General features: G+C 55.1%; 8 protein-coding genes across 8 annotated transcripts; 4 read left to right on the top strand and 4 right to left on the bottom strand.

The window, feature by feature from the left end:
* Positions 1-567: 567 nt before the first annotated feature.
* Positions 568-1,665, top strand: CLAFUR5_02787 (uncharacterized protein; the record flags this gene model as incomplete). Its single annotated transcript, XM_047901935.1, has 1 exon — positions 568-1,665. The coding sequence occupies one exon, from the start codon at positions 568-570 to the stop codon at positions 1,663-1,665; it is 1,098 nt and encodes a 365-aa protein (XP_047757734.1).
* Positions 1,666-2,112: 447 nt separating this feature from the next.
* On the bottom strand, positions 2,113-2,508 carry CLAFUR5_02786 (uncharacterized protein; the record flags this gene model as incomplete). Its single annotated transcript, XM_047901934.1, has 2 exons — positions 2,113-2,323; positions 2,372-2,508. The coding sequence occupies 2 exons, from the start codon at positions 2,506-2,508 to the stop codon at positions 2,113-2,115; spliced, it is 348 nt and encodes a 115-aa protein (XP_047757735.1).
* A 404-nt stretch (positions 2,509-2,912) lies between these two features.
* Positions 2,913-4,642, top strand: CLAFUR5_02785 (25S rRNA (cytosine-C(5))-methyltransferase rcm1; the record flags this gene model as incomplete). Its single annotated transcript, XM_047901933.1, has 2 exons — positions 2,913-3,113; positions 3,164-4,642. The coding sequence occupies 2 exons, from the start codon at positions 2,913-2,915 to the stop codon at positions 4,640-4,642; spliced, it is 1,680 nt and encodes a 559-aa protein (XP_047757736.1).
* A 179-nt stretch (positions 4,643-4,821) lies between these two features.
* CLAFUR5_02784 (putative phospholipid-transporting ATPase NEO1) lies at positions 4,822-8,832 on the bottom strand (the record flags this gene model as incomplete). The annotated part of the gene is made up of 1 exon (XM_047901932.1): positions 4,822-8,832. One exon carries the CDS (start codon positions 8,830-8,832, stop codon positions 4,822-4,824), a length of 4,011 nt encoding a protein of 1,336 aa, XP_047757737.1.
* A 602-nt stretch (positions 8,833-9,434) lies between these two features.
* On the top strand, positions 9,435-15,212 carry CLAFUR5_02783 (COPII coat assembly protein sec16; the record flags this gene model as incomplete). The annotated part of the gene is made up of 1 exon (XM_047901931.1): positions 9,435-15,212. The coding sequence occupies one exon, from the start codon at positions 9,435-9,437 to the stop codon at positions 15,210-15,212; it is 5,778 nt and encodes a 1,925-aa protein (XP_047757738.1).
* A 496-nt stretch (positions 15,213-15,708) lies between these two features.
* On the bottom strand, positions 15,709-18,494 carry CLAFUR5_02782 (ATP-dependent DNA helicase PIF1; the record flags this gene model as incomplete). The annotated part of the gene is made up of 2 exons (XM_047901930.1): positions 15,709-16,661; positions 16,712-18,494. The coding sequence occupies 2 exons, from the start codon at positions 18,492-18,494 to the stop codon at positions 15,709-15,711; spliced, it is 2,736 nt and encodes a 911-aa protein (XP_047757739.1).
* Positions 18,495-19,215: 721 nt separating this feature from the next.
* Positions 19,216-21,249, top strand: CLAFUR5_02781 (uncharacterized protein; the record flags this gene model as incomplete). Its single annotated transcript, XM_047901929.1, has 2 exons — positions 19,216-20,127; positions 20,188-21,249. The coding sequence occupies 2 exons, from the start codon at positions 19,216-19,218 to the stop codon at positions 21,247-21,249; spliced, it is 1,974 nt and encodes a 657-aa protein (XP_047757740.1).
* A 488-nt stretch (positions 21,250-21,737) lies between these two features.
* CLAFUR5_02780 (uncharacterized protein) lies at positions 21,738-22,451 on the bottom strand (the record flags this gene model as incomplete). The annotated part of the gene is made up of 1 exon (XM_047901928.1): positions 21,738-22,451. The coding sequence occupies one exon, from the start codon at positions 22,449-22,451 to the stop codon at positions 21,738-21,740; it is 714 nt and encodes a 237-aa protein (XP_047757741.1).
* Positions 22,452-22,755: the final 304 nt, after the last annotated feature.

Raw genomic sequence — 22,755 nt, 5'->3', positions numbered from 1 at the left:
CTTGGCGCCGTGTATATATTTGTACAGTATCATGATGGTGTCTTCACACTTTAGCACGCCGTCGTTCACGTTTGGCTGAGACCAGTGACAATGAGAGAGCGTGTTGACCGCTCGACGCACTGCTGAACGCTGTAGATATAGCCTACAGGTAGGTTCTGCGGCACGTAGATATTTCTGTCCACATGGCTGCGATGAATCCACACGTGATCATGGAAGAACATTGAAGCGAAAGGCCGAACGATTGGCAGTCCGGACAACAAGGATCAGCGATGGCCATCACTCCGCGGCGCGCCATCTTCAAACGTGGACAGCTCGCCATGCAGCGGTCAACGTCTCAGGACGAGGATTGCCCGCAGTCCGAGCAGGCAGTGAGGATTCGACATGCCAGCTCAGCGTGAGCAGGCACAAGCAACATAACACAAGGTCTGGCCGCTCTTTCTCTTCATGTCGTGCACAACGCACATGGCGGTCTGGTAGAACTCGGCACATCTTGGATACATCAAAAGAACTAGAAAACGCCGTCATTTCTTGGAGCATATTGGAGTTCAGCCGCATCAACAATCAACAATGCCTCTCGCCAACGGCCATCGAAGACCTCGACCATCTTTCACAGAGCGCTCGCCCACCTTTCCTTCCTACTACAGCACCCGCAAGAAACCTCGCCGTTGGCCCTTGGTCGTGCGCTTCATCAAAGGCGCCATCCACGTCGATATTGCCCTACCAGTCTTCCTACACGCCGCCTTCGCCACTGCCATCTGCTACTGGGACTTTAGGAAAGATGGCCACCTCAGCATTCCCTCCTCAGTTATTCCTAGCTTATCGATAGTCGTGGGTCTCATTCTGGTGTTCAGGAATTCCACATCTTACGATCGCTTTTGGCAAGGAAATCAGCTCTTCACGACCATCTCTACGAATATCCGGAATCTCACGAGGTCCTTCTTGGCTTGCTCGTACAATTATCACGGACCTGCACCCACTGAGGCGGAGAGAGCAGACACGGAACGGACTGTGAGGATCTTGCTGGCATTGATCTACGCGGCGAAGAACCATCTGAGGGCGGAGTGGGGACAGTCACTACCGATACTGCTGCCACGCACGGAGATCGATCGGGTGAGGAGGCAGTCTACGTCCGTCTTCAAGCCGGAGTACGATGAGCTGCTCCCTGCCGGCACGCGAGGCTATGAAGAAGCTGGCCTAGGTTTACTACTCCAACTATCGATACAGGTCGAGGGCTACATCAAGCGAGGGCACGATCGTGGATGGTTCCACTCGCCTCAAGCATCGCAATTGTCGGTACAGCTGAACACTCTGGTTGCTGCATATGGATCAATGGAGACGATACACCTCACGCCGCTACCCGTGGCATATCTGATCCATATGCGGCAGGTACTGGCAGGCTTCTGCTGCGTGCTGCCCTTTGCGCTGGTCGCAGAGATGGGCTGGTATTGCATTCCGCTCGTGGCCTTTGTGACTTTTACACTTTACGGCATCGATGCCATTGGCGCTCAGCTTGAAGACCCTTTTGGATACGATAGGAATGACATCAAGGTGGATGCAGTCTGCGAGGATATCAGGACGGAAATGACTGTGCTGTTGGACAACTGGCGACGGGGTGGAGATATGTTTCCTGCGAGAGATGCGGTTGTGCCCAACTCGTCATCCTGAGGATATGACCTTTGAGAAGGATAGAGCTTGATTTTGTTGTGGGACATAGCGATTTCACCTAGCCGAACCTTCACTAACACGCCGCCGGGCAGGCTTCTCATCTACAAGTATATCGTCCAAGCCGTCCAACGTCGATCCAGTGTTATGCGGCTGCATCATGAGACTACTCTGACGACTCAGCCGCGTCCTCTCGATCGCCCATCCCGTATATTGCTCTGCGCTCGTAATCTTCGGAGTCGGCATCCTCTCGGGCTGTTCCACCTACGTCGAGCCTGTGAGGCTCCCCTCAATTTCCCGACTGGCCCTCACAATCACTGGTGGCGGGCTTGCAACTCCATGAACACCACTTTCTAGCTCTTTCAGTTCGTGAAACCCTCTGCTATGCCGCTCTGTCCTGATGGCCGAGACCATTGCCGAGTTTTGTGTAGACTCTCCGCTTGCTTGTGCCTAGTGGCTGACACTGCCTGTCATTCTTTTAATTGTGTCGGCTAGGTAGCGGCGGAGGAAGACCCGTAACGATGGCGCACACGCGCAGATTATCGCCATTTGGCATTCGACGATCGACCAGGCAAATAGTTCGTAGCCGGTCCATGTTGTGTCATAGGTATGCTGAAGTTTCCAGAGGTAGTAACTCCTGGCGATACCACAGCCCGTTGCTCTGCCATGGAGTCAGCTATGGCGTCTGTGACTGAGAGGTCATGCTTACATCAATCCTGCGCCAAAGATGGCATTCCGCAGATAGATGGTCATCTCCATCGTGGTGGATAGGCTGAAGCTGATGTCAAGTTGGGCAGTCGACATGGTCGAGAATCGAGGCTCGGCTGATTCTGTTTGACTCTGCATAGACGACACTGTAACATGACCCGCGATAGGCTCCCACGCGATCGCGGACAGACGGTGAACATGCGCATGTTAGACATATGCCAAAGCAGACTTGACAGGCCCCGTGTTCGGCGTGGCAAGGATCCTCACTTCATCACGCGCGAGCTGGAAGCGATCTCGCCGCCGATCGTACATGTAACTGCTATGTGCGTTATGCCGACCTTCCCACCACAGACAGCTGGAGCGATGCAGTATTGCGAGGGTTTATTGGCGTTGCAGCGAGGTAGGAGGTGATGTTGCAGAGGAAGGAAGGCTCACAGGACCGGGACGGGCTGGCCAGACGACGCCAAGACTACGGCGTACTGCGGTCGATAGACGACCAATAATCTTGTGAACATTTTCCGCCGGTGCAAGACGAAGCAAGAATGTCGCTGTACCACGAGGCTGCCCAAATCCTCGACAAGGCGAAGAAGGAAGGCGGGGCGTTGAAATCGATAGTCTTCGGCAAGACGACCTGGAAGAGTGATGCAAAGGCGCTGTACGCCTTGACGATCGAAGGCGCAAAATGGAGCGAAGTGCTCTCCGAAGCCATTGAAAGAAGTGGCATCCTCAAGGTTGAGAAGAGTGTACGTGTCAGTAGACATATATCAAGACAACGTGCTGATCACAAGTACAGCTCTCTCCAACCCTAGCCTTGCTACTTACTCACGACTTGTTCCTCGCTAGGAAAGGCATTGCATTGCCTGCGACCCATGGCCTAAGTACATGTGTAAGCCGCCACAAGGTGCGACTGTCTGCCGAGCTCACCAAGGCAAGACTGCGACGCGGCTGCGCCACTCTCGATGCTCTGCGGCATCAGATCAATTCACAGATCAGCACCGACCAGCAAAGTGCAGCCAACGGAACATCCCCAGCCCGGCACCCACGATGGCTTCGAGTCAATGCACTGAAGACAACCTTGTGCGAAGAACTCTCCATCTCCTTTGCCAATTACACAAGGGAAGAGTCTCTTCAAGACATCACAAGTCCTGCAAAGCCGGGTCGACTGCTGTATGTTGATGACCACATCCCGAACTTGCTCGCCATCGCTGGACCCGACAACCCAACAACTTTCAAGTCGTACAAAACCGGCAAGCTCATCATCCAGGAGAAGGCGTCATGCTTTCCAGCATACTTACTCGACCCAACTCCCGGCGAAGGCGACGTGATAGATGCATGTGCAGCTCCTGGAAACAAGACCACGCATGCCGCCGCACTTCTCACAGGCTCAAATTCCCGCGTTATCGCCTGCGAGAAGGATCCCGAACGATCCAAGACTCTAGCGAAGATGGTAAAGCTGGCCGGCGGCGACAAATCCATTGCTATCAAGGCCAAGCAGGACTTCCTCCGACTAAAGCCGAATTCGAAGGAGTTCGCAAACGTGACCTCACTTTTGCTAGATCCAAGCTGTTCCGGTAGTGGCATCTTCGGTCGAGACGAAGCCAGTCTCACAGTTCGTCTGCCATCCATCTCGACCGAGGAGCCAACTTCCAAGTCCAGGAAGCGGAAACGTGCAAGCAAGCCACCCGCAACACTTAAAGAGCCGGAGCCAGAACCTCCATCGGAGGACGTCATCGAAGAAGAAACCCCGACAGATCCAGCCGTCGACGACGAAGAAAAGTTGAAGGCGAGACTCGAGAATCTATCCACCTTCCAGCTCCGCATCTTGCTCCACGCCATGTCCTTCCCAGCCGCCAAGCGCATCACATACTCCACATGCTCCATCCATGCCACAGAGAACGAGGCCGTTGTCGTCAAGGCGTTAGCTTCAAGTGTTGCCGCAGAGCGTGGCTGGACAGTTCTCCGGCGACCGGATCAAGTGGATGGCATGAAGCGATGGCACAAACGCGGGCATGTTAATGCGGTACAAGAAGCGATGGCTCAGGTCAAAGTCAGCGGAACGTCGAAAGATCATATAAATGCACCAGAAGTGGCGGATGCATGCATTCAATGTGACAAGGGTGGCGAGGATGGTACGATGGGCTTCTTTGTGGCTGCATTTGTAAGGGATGATGCGTTGGTTCGTGCTCCTGACCAGGACGATTCGATGCAAGACCACGACGACGAGGTGATTGAAGAGACGGAATGGAATGGGTTTAGTGGGGACGAAGCTTGATTCATTCCAGGCTGTCTGACGACCGAGGGTTGTGGACACAAGGTGTGTCCGCCGTGCTCTCTAAGGACGGCGACTACAGCGAGCGCAGCCAGACAGTACCATTGACAATCCCAACCCATTCGAGCCAAGCGGCGCTACTGTATCTTCCATCATACCTCATCTCACTGTCTATGCATACTCTACACACCCTGCACCTTCCTATAACTAGGCGGCTTGACCCTCCTTCTGATAATCTTCCCAGCATAAACCGGACCCAGACTCGCCGCCGCAATGCCCGCAAACCTCCACCAGAACCCAACACTCGCCACAAACGACAGATCATAGTAGTCTCCCAAGAACGGGATACTCCCAAAATACATTGCGGCCGTGCCCAAAATGCTAAAGATCATGATCGGATGCCAGGTCGTAATCTCCGCAGCAACCATGACTAGTTCGTTAAAGATCAAAACGGAGTAGGAGACTGAGACCATCCTCTTGAAGCCCATGGTTGAAATGTCAGAGGATGCATTGGGAACGAGCAGTTCGGAGCCGCCTTGGATGATGAGGCCTTGGTAGATTGAGATGGCGACCCAGATGAAGAAGGTGCGGTAACTGAGGCTCTTGCCTGTCGTGAGCTCCTTGTAAAGCTCCGGGTAGAGGTTCGCTAGCCCTTCGTCGACATCCCGGTCCAGGGTCAGGGAGAAGACGGGCATCATCGTGTAGATTGTCGCATACCCGACCAGCAGCCAGTCACGGTACAAAGCATCCGGCTCGAATTTGGCAGCGATCGAGAAGATCGCTTGGCAGACTGAGATGATGAGACCACGGTGCATGACGAACTGGGCAAGTTTCGCACTTCGACGGTACGAGTTTCGTCCATGCCAGACAAGGAGTTTGGTGAGGTGGGCGAATTGTGTTATGCTAAAGTCGGCAGCGAGGGACGCTTGACGTCCTTCTTTACCAACGATACCAACACCAACATCTGCGGCTTGAATCATGCTGACATCGTTGCCGCCATCGCCGATACAGGCGACGCGTTTCTTGGTGAAGGCGCGGATGAGGAGGGCGACGTCGGCTTTTTGAGTCGGAGAGCAGCGACAGGCGATGACGGCGGGGAGGCGCACTGCCTGGGTGATGAACGCTTCGCGGTGATATTGGAGGTATAATGCGAGCGATTGGCCATCGATGAGGAGAGCAGCGTTCGGGTGATTGTTGAGCATACCGAGAGCATCGATCGCGGCGTCTCGTCGTTTCAGGCCAGCAATGGTGTGGATATGCTGCCCTCTACTCACGAGCTTGGACGACACGGCGACACATCGTGCCGTCTCCACCTTGTCTCCTGTCAGCATCCAGATCTTGATGCCAGCATTTCGTAAGAGCTCGAGTGAGGGCTTGACATGAGGCTGTAGCTTGTCCTCCACACCTGTCACACCTAGCAGCTCAAGATCCCGTTCCAGATGTTGCTTGACCACGCCAGTCATCGCAGCATCACGACCAGACAAGCTTAGCGATGCTTCGGTATAAGCCGTGGAAAATGCCGCGTACTGCTGTGCGCTCAACGTCTTCCGTCCCACGACAAGAGTACGCAAACCTTCGCGCGCCATGTTGCCAGTCTCCTCATCGAGCCAGTCATTCGCTGCCACAATGGATGTCATCACCGTGTCTGCACCCTTTTGAAAGAAGATGATCTCCCCACTCTCATCCTTAGTCAGATGGGAGTTTCGCACAAAGCGAACGATGATTCCCATGCGCTTGCTGTCGCTGGTGAATGGGAAGACATTCAAAATCTCGACACGGACCACTGTTTTTCCGTTGCCGGTGAATTGCAGCGTGATTCGTCTCCGGTCGCGATGAGTTAGTCGCAGTCCACCGCTCTCCGTCCACTGTACGATGGCAATCTCATCAGGCGACGAAGCTTGGTAGGATATCTTCGTCTGGCCATCGGCGTCCTCTTCCGTTGTTGGAGTGACATTATGGCAGAGTGCGAGTGCCAGAACAAGATCGCGCACGCGCAGTCCCATCTCGCGACGAGTGCGTGTAGTGCCACTCAGCGAGGAAAGACCTGCAGACGGAGTGAAGAGACTGTCTTCTCCACCATCTTCTGTTGATGCAAAGGCCTGCTTGACGTAGCTGCTGACCTCTTCCATAGCATCCCCACCGTAGCTGACAGTGCCGACGTGCACTTTCTTGAGCTCCATCTCGTTGCGTGTCAAGGTTCCGGTCTTGTCGCTGAGCAAGTACTCGATCCGCCCAAGATCCTCTGGAATAGTGCTCGTTCGGACAATGGTGCCCGGAATGCCAGGATCACGGTGTATGAACCATGCGTATACGCTCTTGCCCATGTCGAGATTAACACGCAGTGATATGGGCACGATGGTGCTGAAGAGGATCAGAAACCGCATGGCAGCGACATACCATTGCTTGTACTTGTGATGTTCGGAAAGCTCCACCTGTAGCGCCACGAGGATGAGACTCAGCGCGGCTGTTAGCACACAAAGAATCTTGGTCAGGCTGTTGATCTCATTCTCCAGCAGGCCAGTCTTAGATCTTGAAGGCGACGTTGAGAGCGCAGCACGAGTTTGCGATCCAGTATACACAACAACGGCATAGACTGTCGTCGATGAAGCGAGTACAGTGTTCGCCCATGCTGTATTATCGATCGTCAGAGGACTTGACTTTGCCTTGGTCGTTTCAGGAGAGTGCTCGTTGTCCACGGGAGGATCATATCCTCCACGATGTCGTGGGTCCACCTCAATAGTGCCAACAAAGTCATTGACTTTCTTGTCTGGCTTTCCAGCCGTGATCCTCAGTCGCACATACTCGCTCGTACGTAATGTCTGTGCTAGTGGCGTTGCTAGTCGTAGCTTCCAGTCGGTCTCTCCATCGAGCTGATCTGTTCGAATGAAAGCTTCACCACCACCACTTGGGTCACTAGACGTGGTTAGGTTGTCCAGCGGCTGGCCTTTGTTCGCTTCATCTTGTAAACTTTGATCTGGTGATGAAGCACTGTCGCCCATGTCTAACAGCCGATCGTCCGACTCTGGTGCATGCTCGTTGCCGTCATCTGCCTGTGTCGCTGCTTCTATCGCGAAGCTCTTCAGTATCACAACATCAGCCGGCACTCTCTGGTCTTTGCCCAACACAATCACGTCTCCCACTTTCAAGTCTCGCGCAGGCTTCACCATCTCTCTCACGGTTGAAGACGGCGCTTCTGTATCCTGTGTCCTGTACTCTTCATCTTCAGCCTGCTGTACCCTGTCGGTGTCGTCGTCGGTGGAGACCCTTCTCCTCTTGCCTTTCTTCTTCTCTGACACACTCTTGATCTTCCTCTTCAGCAAGCCACTGCTCCTGCTTGCACTCGGGTCACTCCCCACGTCGAATCGAAGGCATCTATACGCTTCACTGTTGGCCTCGTTGTCCCTCTTCCTCCTATACACATCATCGTACGCCTCCTTGCCCAGGGTGATCATGAGCACAAAGGCTAGAGGTGCGATGTATGTACTCAGGTAACCGATTCGTAGTGCAGGGAACATCTGCGACAATGCCACCAGCAGGAAGTACATGTTGAAGAAGAACTTGAACTCGTTGAAGAGTGTCCGCGGTAGGAAGGACCATGGCGTATACTTGGCATTCGACACCCCGTTCGGAGGGAAGCGGGTTGGCTGCTTCTGGCCGACCGATATCAATCGTGTGGCCGAAGGGTCATGTTCGTCCTCGGCTTCCTCCTCGCCCGTCGCAGGCAGTGCGATCGATGGGGACGGGTTCGCAAAGGGAATGTACTGCCATAGCCCTTTCCTCCGTTTGCGATAGTCACCCAAGTCCTGCTGGGAGAGTCTCCTCACGCTCCCGTTCGCATGTGAGAGCAGCGGCGCATCGTCGTCTCTGGTGGACAAGCCAGAGCTCGCAGCACTCTCCCGCTTCCTGCTCTCCTCATCGTCGTCTCCCCCAACCAGAGCCTGCAGATCGTCGGCATCTTCCTCCCTCGGCCGTCTCCGCCCACCAAGTCGCAGGTTTCGCAGCGGGATTCGCGCCCCGAAGTCGTAGCTTGTGCGGCGTGAACTGGGTTGTCGCGACGGTGCCTTTCTCGCCGACGATGTGCTTTGCGGGTCTAGTTCGTTCAGGTCGAGATCGAGGTCCGAGTCGCGATCGTCATCGTCAGCGTAAGATTCGCCTCGGTCGTGAGGTTTGTGGTAGCCGTTCGGAGCCGTCATGCCTTCATGTCATTGCCTGGAGCGGATGTTTGGGGATGGGCTGGGTCGTGTCGTTGCCGTGTTAGACTTTGTGCCACGCGGCAGCATACAATAACAAACGTCGTTTCTGGGTATGGATCTGTCGTTATGCGTTGCTTTGTTTGTGTACAGTACAGGCGCGATATGATACAATACATGTCCTTCTCAGAATAAGAATAGACGTACACGTGGATCGCGTGTAGTGCCGGCGCCGTTGCTCCCCAGGTAGGGTGGCAGGGTCCTTCGGGATGATCGCGTCCAGTTGGCTCAGGCTGCGATCGGCACATCATCCACCTCTCCTTTCTCCCGTCCGTCGTGCCATTCACCTGCACCCTTCGCGCTGAGCGCATTCTGCTCTCGGATCTGGCACACAATGCCCTCAATGTCCATGCACCAATAGCGACACCCTTCTGCCGACTTTGCGCATGCTTGTACCGGTACGTCGCCTCTCCGGACTTGATCGCGAAGCCATCATGGCCACTTGGCCTCGGTCGCTCCTACGTCTTCTCGACAGCTGTTGACGCGCCCGACAGTAACTCTTTAGCCGTTCTTCCACTCCTGTAATCCCCTTCGCCACCGTCACAATGAGCGACGATGGTCACCCCAACTCTGGCAATGCATGGACCTCCGCCTCAGCTCCTCACTGTCAAGCGGCATCATGGAACCCAGCATTGAGACCCGATAACGAGCACAGTCTCTCTCCAGCTCACATGCGAGACCTCTCCCCGACTTCGAACGACGACTTCTTCGATCGCTATCCAGCTCCGACTCCCGAAAAGCGCCGGCAGCATGAATCGACACCCGAGGTTGAGCACGACGAGCTAGAACCGCCGATCGCCACTCACCGGAATAGCATCTCCGTGGAGCGTGTCGTCGAACAGCGATCAGAGGTGGCGTCGTCGGAGGACTTGATGCGCGTGCCCGCGACTGATTGGCTTGCCGAAGGACCAGGAAGCCGCAGACAGTCAGCCGTCAACTTCGAGGAGGACATTGCTCAGATTCCGGCACAAGAGCAGTATGATGAAGAGGAAGGAGCCGTCTTCCAGCCGGGAGAATCGACACTTGAGCAGGAGCAGGACCTGGAAATGAGGATGCCAGATCACGATGAGCAGCTTGCAGGAATTCCCAGCATACCGACAGCGACAGATGCCCAGTTTGACGATGAGCCCGAGACAGAGCGACCGGGGTCTGGTTCCGAGCATGAGGGCGAAACATTGGAGATGGAGGAGGCAGTGGAGGAAGCTCCAAGTGCACCACTGTTGGAAGATCCGGAAGAACCTCCCACAGTGGAGACAATGCAGCCACAAGCACCTGCACCACCAGTGCGCGCAGTGAGTCAAGCTTCGATGCTGGACTTTGACGGGTCCGCGAGCTCAGGACAGCCACTTCCGAACGCTCACGCCCAACCTGGGCATCTCGATCGGAGCTTTACGACGAATTTCACCGAGCTGGAAACACCGGTGGAAGCTCAAGGAGATGAAGGACGACAGGAAGCTGCACCTGTCAGCGAGGGGTGGCCCTCTGCGGGAGATGATAAGACATTTGGAGAACGCCTCGGAAACGAACAGACGAAGCAGCCGAGCGACGAGTTGCAGCAGACTGACGACGGGTGGGGATCGACGGCAGACGATGATGCGTTTGGGGAGCTGTTGGGCAACGACAGCATGAGTGGGCTAGAACCGGAATTTACGACACAGACCATGGAGGATGCGATTCAAGACGCGTCGGTCGATGCAACGGAAACGGTCAGGGATGAAGATCTGGCAGCCATGTGGGCATCCGCGCTTGATGACGATGATCTATTAGACGAATCGAACGACCTGGACCCGTCCAGCTTCTTTGGAGACGATGATCCTGGCTTCCTGGATGACGAGTTGTTGACGCCGGCTGAAGCTGCGCCCGCGCCTGTAGTGAAGCCACAAGCTCCAGTGCAGACGCAGAGAACGATCAGCTCTTACCTACCGAGCCAGCCGAGCGCCCCAGCGAATCCATATGCTGCAACGAGTGCACAGGCCTTTACCAGTCATGGCAGATCAGCAGGCACTCCCTCTACTGGTCTTTACGACGTCTACGGGCATGGCGGTCCTACACAGCAGCAAGCACAGCCGCAGAGACCCGGAATTTCATCTGCACAGAGTTTCGTTGACAAAGCGAAAGGGGGATACCAATCACCATATGATCTGCCAATGGAAGTCGTGAGGCCCAAGCAAAGGCCACGGCCAGCACCCATAACCTCTCAAACCACCGCGACGCCCCCACCGAGAAGCAGCAGTATGTCATCGCAACCAGGGCAATCGCTTCAGACACAGCCGCTCATGGGCAGTACTCCGCCCTCAAGCGCAGGATCTGTTCCAGCTCCACCTCCACTAACAGCTGCAAATGGCGTGCCTTCAGCTAGAGGTACACCAAAGTCGGATAGTGGATTCTTCGCTGACCTTCCAGTCTCTGGCCCGAAGCCTCGTGCTCGACCGTCCGGAGCATACACGCCTCAACCACAGGTTGCGCCTACGCCTCCTCCATCACAGATGCCACAGCAACTCAGTCGCCCTCCAATGGCACCGTCTATGCCGTCCCAACAATCTGTACCACCTCCAACAATATTGCAGCGGCCGTCATATGCTGCATTAGCGCAGCCGGAAAGATTGCCTCTGCTTCCTGATCAAGCGACAGCTTCCGCCCCATCCCATGCGCTAGTCGCACCACCCCAAAATCAGCCATACTCGCCCAGCACTCTTCCAGCTCCAACACAATCACAAAACCGCTTCTCACCAGCGCCGCCATCTAGCCAAGTACCACCGACCGGTTCTCGATACTCTCCAGCTCCAACTTCACAGGCTCCTACGTCGAAAAAGTATGGCCCAGCAACTTCGACCGTGCCCACACCGCCAGGCGTCCAGAGTGCTCACCAGTTCTTGCCTAGGACAAGCAGCCCACTGGCGTTTCACACTGAGAAGCCTCATCCCATGCCGCCGCAAGAGCTGTCACGTGGCGGCGCATCCATGTCAGCTTCTCCGCCCAAGCAAAACGGCACACGCTCTTCTGGCACCATGAGTCCAGAACGTGCTGCCAGCATCAGCTACTCGCCCGTTGAACAGCGCTTGCCATCTGGATCCAACCTCTCTAGTCCGCCTCAAAGACCCATGACACAGTCTCCCCCTGCTGTCATGAAGACATCGCAGTACGCATCCGTGCAGCCGCTGGAAAGGCCTGCCTCAGCATCTGGATCTGCACATGCACCTTTAGCTGCCCCAATGCAACCTGCCCTTGCGAACACCATTGCACCCTTGAATCGCTTGCATCATCGCAGGCAGTTTTCGAGGGATCTGAGCTTTGCAACACCGCAGGACGAGCGCGCACATGATCCGCTTGAGCGATGGAAAGGTCACCCGATCTTCAGATGGGGAGAATCCGGCGTTATTGTGAGCAGCTTTCCGCGCCAGACACCCTTCTACGCGGCAGGTCACGGCATCCCTAGCGTCAAGTGCACACCGGGTACAGTCAGCACACAGGAGGCATCCAGCTTCATGGCCATGGATGACCGAAACGCGAAATTTCCCGGACCTTTACCTGCTCGTGCGAAGGGTAAGAAAAAGGAGGTTGTGGCTTGGATGACTGGCAAGATTGAAGACCTCGAAAGGAAGGCCGAACAGGTGAGAATGGACTTCCAGATGGATCCTGATCTCAAGAAACGGACCGAGGAGAAGCTGGTACTGTGGAAGATTGTCAAGATATTCGTTGAGCACGACAGCCACGTCGAAGGCAGCAAGCAGATTGAAACCGAGATCCGCGCAGTACTTCTGCCAAATCTTGCCCAACAGAATCAAGTGATGGAATTGCAGAGTCCGGTGTCAGGCACGCAGGGCATCCAGGCCGATATCGTTGACAGGACTGTCGTTTTTCAGCTTCGACAAGCGCTTCTTGAAGGTGACCGCGAGCGTGCCGTGTGGCTGGCCGAGGAGAAGAAGCTGTGGGGACATGCAATGCTCATTGCATCTACCATGGGTCCCGAAGTCTGGAAACAAATTATTCAATCGTTCGTGAGATCGCAAGTCAAGACTGTCGGCAGCGATGCAAGAAGCCTAGCAGCACTGTACCAAGTCTTTGCAGGCAATGCGGACGAGTGTGTAGACGAACTGGTTCCACCCTCGGCACGTGCAGGCTTCCAGATGGTCTCCAAGACAGACGGCTCGTTTTCTGGCAACCCTCTTGAGGGTTTAGATCAGTGGCGGGACACCCTTGGTCTTGTGGCCGGCAACCGAACGGCGAACGATGCACCATCGCTCATGGCTTTAGGCAGGCTTCTAAGTAGCTATGGCAGAGCAGAAGCCGCTCATACCTGCTTCCTTTTCGCTCGACATCTAGTCAAACACACCGGCGCCGACGATCCAGAGGCGAGCTTTGTCATTCTGGGTGCCAATACCCAAAGCACAGCTGACAGCTTTGCCAACGACCTGGACGCCATCATCCTCACCGAGATCTACGAATGGACATCTTCACTTTCGGCGCCAAGTGCTTCCGCGCAGTACGTACCCCATTTGCAATCATTCAAGCTCATCCATGCGCAAGAGCTTGCCGCGTACGGATTGAAGAGCAAAGCGCAAGCCTACTGCGACCACATCACTTCGGCGTACACTTCCACGACACGGCCTTCACCATATTACCACCCCACATTCACGACAGCTGTCAGCGACCTCAGCGCCTTCCTGTCACAAGCACCACAGACTGGCAAGAGTGGTCTGCTATCGAAGGGTGCTATGAACAAGGTCTCGTCTGGCGCGTCCAGCTGGTTCACCAAATTCGTATCAGGCGATGACGATCAGACGCCTGCGGGTTCTGCACCCGGTGCGGGAAGCCAAGATATGATCAGTGGTCCGTTTGGTGCTGTCAATGGCGACTTGTCTGACAACAGTAGAAGTGGGTCAGGGCAAGATTTGTACAACCCGATGATGATGGGAGGTGGCGTGCCGTTTGCAGCCGCGACGCCACCGCAACAGCAGTTTGCGCCCACTTCCGCGCCCAGCAAGTACGCCCCAGCTGCAGCAGGGAATAGATACGCACCGGGGTCCTCTGGATCAGCTAGCAGCTTTGGCGTCGCTCCTCACCGAGCTGCATCACCACAATCGCGATCCTCGATGGAGCGGCCTTCTTCCTCATACTCTTCAAAGTCATACTACGCACCCAATCCAGCGGTCCAAGCATTGAGTGTTCCGCGACCAGAAACGGGTAGAGCGGCTTCGGACTACAGCGTTGCATACTCGTCAGACTCAAGAAGAGGATCGGCGCAATTCCCTGGCTCTCAGAGCAGCTACGAACCAAGACCACTGCTGGCCGAGGAGACCCCATCATATGGCTATCAGCCGGACGTCCAGCAGCAGCCAGCGCACGATGCTGAAGCGAGTGATCCATTCGCCAAGCCAAATGGCATCGAGTCACATAATGACTCTGAAGGCGGTGTTTACCAGTCCCACACGTCAAGCTACGAGCCATCTTCAGGTGGCTACGAACCTCCAAGCGGCAGCGGCGGATACGAGCCACCCTCATATCAGCCTTACCAGCCAGATGAAGAGGCAGAGGATGATGTCTCGACCAAGCCGAAGAGAAGGAACATGATGGACGACGATGAAGACGATGCCATGCTAAAAGCTACTGATGCCGCGAGAAAAGCCGAGGCAGACCGACAGGCAGACGAGGCGTTCAGAAAAGCTGCAGAAGCTGACGCTGCTCGCGACAAGTCGAAGGGCGGCGCTGGCGACAAGAAAGGTTGGTTCGGCGGCATAGGCGGGCTCTTCGGCGGCAAGAAAGAGTCGCAAGACATGCCAACCGTTCACAAAGCGAAGCTGGGCGAAGAGAACTCCTTCTACTTCGACAAAGACCTCAACAAGTGGGTCAACAAAAAGGGCGGCGCAGAAGCAGCCACCCCTGCGGCCGCAACACCACCTCCTCCCCGAGGAGGACCTCCAAGTCGAGCCGTCAGCGCCGCGCAGGCAATAATGGGTCCTCCTTCCGGCCCACCCTCACGAGTCGCAAGCGGTGCTGGTCTCGTCGGTTCGCTCGGCTCACGAGGTCCGCCTTCGATGTCAGGTTCCATCGGAGGATCACCGTCGCTCGGTCCAGCCTCCGGGCCGCCTTCACGAATTGGCACGCCAGCATCCGAACACGGTGTTCCCATGCCTGCGGCCGTCGCTGCTCTGAACGGGAGTGAAGCACGACCTCCTTCAGCACCGCCCAGTCGTCCGTCGACTAGTATGAGCAACGCCAGTAGTCTTGACGATTTGCTCGGTCAGCCAGCTCAGCGGAAAGCTGGCGGCACGGTCAAGGGTAAGAAGAAAGCTCAAAGGTATGTAGACGTGATGGCGAAATGAGGAGATGCAGGGAGGCCATCGAATGCATTGATTTGGGACGAGGCGTTTGGGGAAGGCCTTGGATATACGTGCGAATCTTGCACGACTCGCATGAACTCATGGGTCAGCATAGAAATGCATGATGTTTGGATATCCCGGTGGCGCAGCATTGTCTTCTTGTAGCATAGCACCTCAGCATTCTTAATTTGAAAGGCGACCTGTTCGAGGCTGAAGCGACATCCATGATCATACGCTCGCTTCTGCAATCCCTCATACGATGCAATAGCTACATGGCGCAGCTGGATCTCGTTTTAGCATCCTCAGCCCCACACAGTGTGACTTGTGTTCGGTCAAGGAATCACAGTTGATACCTGGAGTATTCCAGGTGGGTGAAGAAGTTTCAGGTGGTGCTAGAAATGCCACATAGGCGATGTGGTCTGTCATCTGTACAGATACGTACATTGCGCTTCCATGATCGCTTCAACCCTCACAGCAATAGCTTGATACACTTTCACTATCACTCATCCCAAGCAAAGTCGCCTTCAACAAAGTTCTTCTCGTAATCGCCAGCATTGGTTGTGCTCGGCATGTTGATCTTCTCCATCCTCTCCTTGTTTTTATCCGCCAGCTCGACCCGTGCAAGCTTCGTATAGAATGCTCTGACCCGCTCATGTGCATTGACCTTCCTTGGATCAAATCTCAACACTTGTAAGCCAGCCATGCTCGTTGCACGACTGAGCGCAACGTATGCCTGGCCCTTCTCGAAGACTTTCCCGAGATCGACCTTGACACGTTCAAGGGTTTGTCCTTGCGCTTTGTGGATGGAAAGCGCCCACGCAAGGATCAGAGGGACCTGCGCACGGGATGCTTGCACCTCACCGTTCGGCAGCTCAACCTTCCAAGTTTCCGGCTCGCAGAGCAGATCTCGCCATGTACCATCAGCGATCGCAAAGCGGACTAGCGGCCACTTGCGTGAGGTGGTAATGCCTTGCATCATGCTTGGTCGATCGGGTGCATCATTGTCGCCGCTGCCAAGGATAGTGCCTCCCGGTGACTGCAGGAAGGCACCTTCGTTAGTATTATAGCTGTCGAACTGGCGTTCATCCATGAAACCAATGACACGACCTATAGAGCCGTTGACCAAGGTCTCGTCGATGTTCTTGATCAGCATGACCTGGGCGCCCTTCTTGAGCGTAATCATCTCTGGGGCCATGCAGTTGGCAAGAAGCTTGTCGCGTTGAGCCTTGTCCGTTATTGAACCACCGTCTCTCGCTGGGAAAGGGAAGGTCTGGCCTTGTAGGTTGACTAGTCTCTCTTGATTCGCCCTCTCGACTTCGTTGCGGGTCGGGAAGAGCTCGGTCGCGTCAAGCATGTCTTCAAACCTCAGATCTCGAGACAAACTTCTGAATGCATTGATAGACGACTGGGTGAGACGACCCTCTCGCATCTCGTTCAACATACCAGCGAAGACTGTTGAGGTGTTAGCGAATTACGAGAGAGGATTGGTTGCTGCGACTTACTGGGATCCTTTTGACGGAACACGTGATGCAGGCCGATGGTGTGCTCAATAACCGTGGGCCAGGTTGCGGCATCGAATGCGAACTTGGCACCGCGATTTGCTTCAGGCACGGGCGGCAGTTGGAAGAAATCACCCGTGATCACAAGCTGGATGCCACCAAATGGCCTAGGGTTGTTCCTGATTTGGCGCGCGATGGACTCGAGCTTGTCAAACATATCTCCGTCCACCATTGAAACTTCGTCAACAACCAGCACCTTCGTCCGCATCCATCGGTGTTTCGCCTTTTGGTTCCTCCTAATCTTGCGGACAAGCTCAGGGACGTCTTCCTTGCCAAGGCCAATACCCGCAAAGCTGTGCAGTGTGACACCGCCAACGTTGCAGGCAGCAAGGCCAGTCGATGCTGTGACGGCGACTCGGTCTGGTTCCTTCTTGTACTTATTTCGTAATGATGCGATGATCTCTCGCATTAGCACAGACTTTCCGGTACCAGCAGAACCAGTGAAGAAGACGCTCTTCTTCTTTTCAATGACCAGCTCCAGCACATGCTGTTGCTCATCACTCAGAAAGACGCGGGCAGGTCGCTTCTGAGTGCTCTTTGCTGTCCTCAACGAGTCTTCTGTTCCAGCAACCTTCTTCGCCGCTCTCACTTCCTCTCGATGCTTCTTCTGCTGATCCTTGATAGCGCTTGCGGTAGTGTTCCACGGGAATTGCGACTTGTCCTTCTTGTCTTTCGCGGCAGGTGTGAATGTGCTCGTGATACCGTTGCTCGACTTGGTGGTCGAGCTCATGAAAGGTGTTGGCTTTGTCTGTGTTGATTCCTCTGCACCTTCCTTAAGCCACGGCAGGGTCCTCCTCTTCGCAGGCTTTGGTTGCGCGCCATCTGGTGGTTTCAAAATATGAGAGTTGCGTGGATCAAAAGCAAAATGCTGCAGACCGACCCGCGGCGCTGCAGAGCTGAAGTGTTCGACAGGCGACGAAGACCAAGGCAACGGAGCACTACTATCCGGTGCTTGCTGCGACGCCGGCGCTCCAGCGTTTGTGTTCAGATTCCGGCTGGGACTGATCTGAGGTTGTTGCTTTGGCAGAGTAGGATAAGATATGGGAGCATCATTGACCTTTGCTCGCTCCGTCGGCTGTGCTGGCAGCTTGGGGTAGCTTATGCTGGTTTGCGGCAAGGGCTCCTCGATCTCCAGCTCAATGTCGCTGTCGAAGTCATTCTCGTCGAATAGATCTGTCTGCGTGACCTGCGCGACATTGCTCTTGCTCGGTGACCGGCCACCCACTGTGATCGGCCGATATTGACTGCCTGTGTCATCCTCGAAAGAGCCGTCCAGCGACTTTGCCAGACCACTTGCTGTCCTCTTGATGCCACCCGTTCGCAGTGCCCCGTATCCGTTCAGGCCATTGAGTGTAGATTCTGAGGTCGGCCTCAGCGGATTTCGATATCCTGGGTTTACTGCCTGAGATGCTGCCTTTGGTTGTGGTTGACTCGATCCGAAACTCGTTTGTGATAGGCGCTGCTCAGTCTTGCGATCGTGCTCGTTGGCTGCGCGACGAAGCATTGTCGATATCGTGGTTTCCGGTCGCGTGGCCGCAAGAGAGTGGAGTTGTTGTGTGTTCGAGGTCGCGAAGGTGGGAATGTGCACCCTGGTCAAGGAGCGAGGAGTGGGCAGTCGCGACGCAGCCTGTCCCGCACCTCGTACTATAAGCATCCAGCAGAGTCCCAAAATCGTCGCCAGACAAAGATAAGCGCCCAAAGCATTAGACGAGGTCGTCCAGTCCATTCATCTACTGTAATCTTGATGGCAAACGCGTAGTTTGCGCGAAGAAGGCGCGTTCCGAACACCCTTGTAGTCTAGATCTCCGTCTTGGCGGGAAGCCGCGACCACTCCCGCCGTTCCGCGAGCACTTCACCTTCTCCTTTCACAGTGTTATCCACTTGCATTCGCCGGTAGGCAAAGCATTTCTGGGGACATGGTCTCGGGATGGGATTTGATCACAACTCAGCGTCTCCCATGATCTCCAAGGGCTTCCGATGATTTTTCGTGGCCGCCGAGCTCATATCCTCGTCATCGGAGCAAAGGCTTTGATCGAACAGGTTCTAGTGTAGCTGCGCAGCGGAGACATGATAGTCTATGCGAGGATGGAGGCTCCACGCTGTCCTTCAGTGCGCAGTGACGGCGCTACAGCGGGATCGGGATGACACCGTAGCAAGCGAAATGCAAAGGCAACGTGCTCTTCTTCAACGGATCAGACACGAGGGCGGTCTGGTAACATCTCTCCCTCGTCATCTACTCTAGATGGCAGAGAGCTGCCACTGTGACTACTGACCACCCTGCCATCTTGCGCATGGACATTGAGTAGGCTTTCCACATTGCCTTTCCCACTGGCAGCTACACGTAGTCGGTCAAAGGGAAGAACTTCGCTCCCCGGGGTGGGAATTGAGGAGGGCATGAGGGTCACGAGAAGATTGGACGAGCATCATGATGAGAATGAGACCGGAGTATGGGTTGGTGGAGGCGCTTGGGCGCATTCGAAGTTCGCGCTGCAGTAGCGTGTGGCTATGGCTGTTCAGCTTACAACATCTGTTGGGAAGAAGATATGTGTACTAATCTCTCAGTACTGATCTCTGAGCGATCATGCTTGGGTTATCAGCTTAGAGTCAGATCAGGTCTGCGAGCACAGAGTCAGACCAAAAGTTCAGCTGTGTGGACTTCCTCCGACTTCTTCGCCGAGCCCGCCGCTTCAACAACGCGTTCAGATTTGCTCATCACCCACGCAACAACACGCCTCAATACCTCTTGTAAACGCGCGGCCCTCGTTGCTCGAAGCGCAAACAGCATCACAATGGCGCCGCTCCTGCCCAATGGCGACTACGACCCTTGTTCTCCACGCGCAAACAACACCACCACCACCACTTCTACGCCACCATGGTATCCGTCGCAGATCCTTCAGTCAAAATCGTCAATGAGGTCCACGCTATCTGCGCCTAATGGCCTCTCCACCCATCCATACGAGCCTGTCCTATCAACAACACCCACCAACGCTCAGCGCAAGCTACCAACACCGAGATCTGTCCAGAACTTCATCAACCCGCAGAATTTGTTCAAAGAACCACCGCCAGTACGCCCTGCCTGGACACCCATCAATGGCAGCTCACCAGCAGAGATCGCTGCTCGAGCCGCGCTGCGCCTTCTGGACAGACCGAGCCCCATGCCAGTGCAATATCCAAAGACACCCACCAACAGCACCATCTTCCAGGCGAACTACCAACGCGTCATACCTGATTTCGACATCGACATGAATGAGATCGAGGCGGAGGAAGAGCTTCTCGAGAACCGAACAACTGTGCTGCGCCTGAACCAGGACTGGCAGGTTGACAAGGCAGATGGGCGGATGTATCACATCGGTCATCAGGTAACTCTCGCATGTGCTCACACAGGAATCATTGCTTTGGCTGACTCCACGTTACTATAGCCCGGCGCCGCATATTCGGGGACGCTCGCCAACGACGACCCTGATCATATCGACATACGAGCTCTTGAAAAGATCGCTAAGCTAGAGGAACAGTGGGCCAGACCACAGAGACTGGCTCGCTCGAAAGAGCTGTTCCATCTCGCTAATGAATACATTCACCATGGCAAGTCGCTTCAGCTCCAGCGCACTAGCTTTGTCGTGGAAGGCGAGAGCGTCATCTGCCAGCGGCCAGGTTGCGAGAAAGCACTGGCGGCCAATGTCTACTACCTTTGTATGGGTGAGGATACCTGCTTCTGTTTGCACTGTTTCGAGATGTTGTGGGAAGGCAAATGCACTGGCGGTCTCCCTGACAGATTTGGAACGCCAAAGGCGCACAGTCGTCGCGACTCTGCAGTTAACGTTGAGATACCGCAGCTGGATGGAGTCTCTGACATCTACTTCGAAGCAACTCAACGGGTCAACGGACTTCAGAGCACTCCAGAGCATCAGTCGCCTGTCGTCAATGTCGAGGCGCCAAAGTTGTATGACGAGCTGCATCGCCTTGATCTAAAGCAGTCCAGCCTCATGCAGTCCATGCACGCGTTCTCCGACGATGAGATCGATCCGCCACCGCCTGTCTGCACACCCAAGCGTTCTGTCTCCCGCGTGGAGCAGGATCTCAAAGATCTACCAGACTCACCAGGCTCCCTTGGCTCGACAGATTCAAACGGGAAGTGGCGCCACCCACCGACTCGGTTTCAGGAACTACACGCCCACATTGTGCCAGGAGCCACACTGAGCGAGACAGACAAAGCAGCTTTGGCTCTATGGAAGCTCGTGAGCATGGAACAAAGGCGATGGAACGGACATCTAGCAAGAAGTGACGCGAGACGGGCTTTCCAAGCTGGTGAGAGTTCTGAAGACCTCAGTGTGAATATCACGGCAGTCACTCCCGACGACACCGTGGAGGAAGAAGCGCTCATGGCTATTACTGGATTACGTAAGAAGGACTGCCAAGGAAGGGACTTGTCGGAGGTCCTGAAAGAGGCGGCGTACATACAGAAGCAGAAGCTGAAGTACTGAACATTGGGAGAAGGGGCACTTCGTGCAGTGGCTTGTCTTCAAGGCGACGGGACGTTCTTGAAAGCCGGGTAGCACGCTGCGCACCGTGGAGGGTAGGGTCCTGTGGAAGCAACGACGCGATTTCGCAACGCTTGCGCGAATTTGTCAGTAAGACTTGGTATGTACAGCACGCTTGTTGACATAGGGTCGAAAGGTCTGACAGTCTGTGTATCTGCATGGTGCTACTAACTCCTCAAGTATGACACTGACACTCTCGGCTCTCCGTCAACAGTCGATCCTGAGCGTCACACTCCGCCTCCAAGCGCACAGCCGATGCTTTCTCTCGGAGACTCTCACGACCGGCCTAAATTCAAGCTTCCTACATTCCCATCCCCTTCGACAATCTCTAATCTAACGCGGACACTCTCGCTCCTTCCTCCACCGATCATCCTCGCCATCACACTCGACCTTCATACGCACAGCACCCCACGCCTCCTGTAAGACGACCTTCACCACTCTCTGAATTGCCAAGCTTCGATCTCCTCCGCCGTCGGTCCACTCCACCACCACTTTCTCTCGATCCCCACCTGCTTCTCCGCCGCCACGATCACCTTCTTAATCGCCTTCTGGAACGCCTTCACCTGCTTGCTGCAAATCTTCGTCTTTCGGTCCATATACCACTGATCCACGTCCTCGCGGCACGTCGGGCACTTCAAGACCTTCTCGCTCGACTCCTCGAAGCGCTTGATGATGCACTTCTCGCAGAACTGGTGCTTGCCTCGGCACGGCAATGTCTTTGGGTAGGCCATCTCATCTGGGCAGAGTTCGCAGGGCTGGTAGTCGAAGACCGATGGATTGATCAGCCACATATCCCTCGACGCGAGTTCCAGATGGTCACGCTGGCGGAGCTTGAGGAGATACTTCTCGAGTCTGTCGTCGGCTGCGATGCGGAGGTTCTCGACGAGCTCAGGCATCTTGGAGGCGACGATGAAGTCGCGTTGCTCGAGCTTGGCTTGCTGGAGGAGGGCTTCGCGCTGCCGGGCCCTTGCTTCAGCCGCTGCTTTCTCGGCTCTGTAGCGTCGCTCGTTGAACTTGCGGGCAATTCTGGCTTGCTCTCTTTGTCTGGACTCGTAGGAGGTGGATCTGGCCCAGTCGTGCATGTCCATAAATGGGAGGGAGCCGAAGGCGAAGAAGGGGCCCATCATGGGTGGGCGGGCTGACATTTTTATTTTTGGTTGATTGGTAGAGGTCTGTGAGTTGTGGTATTAGACGAGGTTCTTAATGCTGGAGGTTGTATGAGCTGATCTTGTGGTAGATTTGCTCAAGTTGTCGTGTCTTGAATCTTGGTGATGCTGGGAAGAAGATGCAAAAGAGACGGACTATCATAGGATATGGTCAGAGCCATCAGATTCTGTGCTGATTTCCTCAGTCCTCACGAAAAAAAGACATCTTCCATGTCGAATTTTGTGATTGGTGAGTTGTTTGGGTGAGCTCGAAGCTCTCCAAACAACTGGCCCAGCAGGACCA

This window comes from Fulvia fulva, chromosome 2 (genome assembly GCF_020509005.1).
Source record: "Fulvia fulva chromosome 2, complete sequence".
Taxonomy (NCBI): Eukaryota; Fungi; Ascomycota; class Dothideomycetes; order Mycosphaerellales; family Mycosphaerellaceae; genus Fulvia; species Fulvia fulva.
The sequence above is the reverse complement of the archived record's forward strand: the minus strand, read 5'-3'. Positions and strand labels throughout refer to the sequence as shown.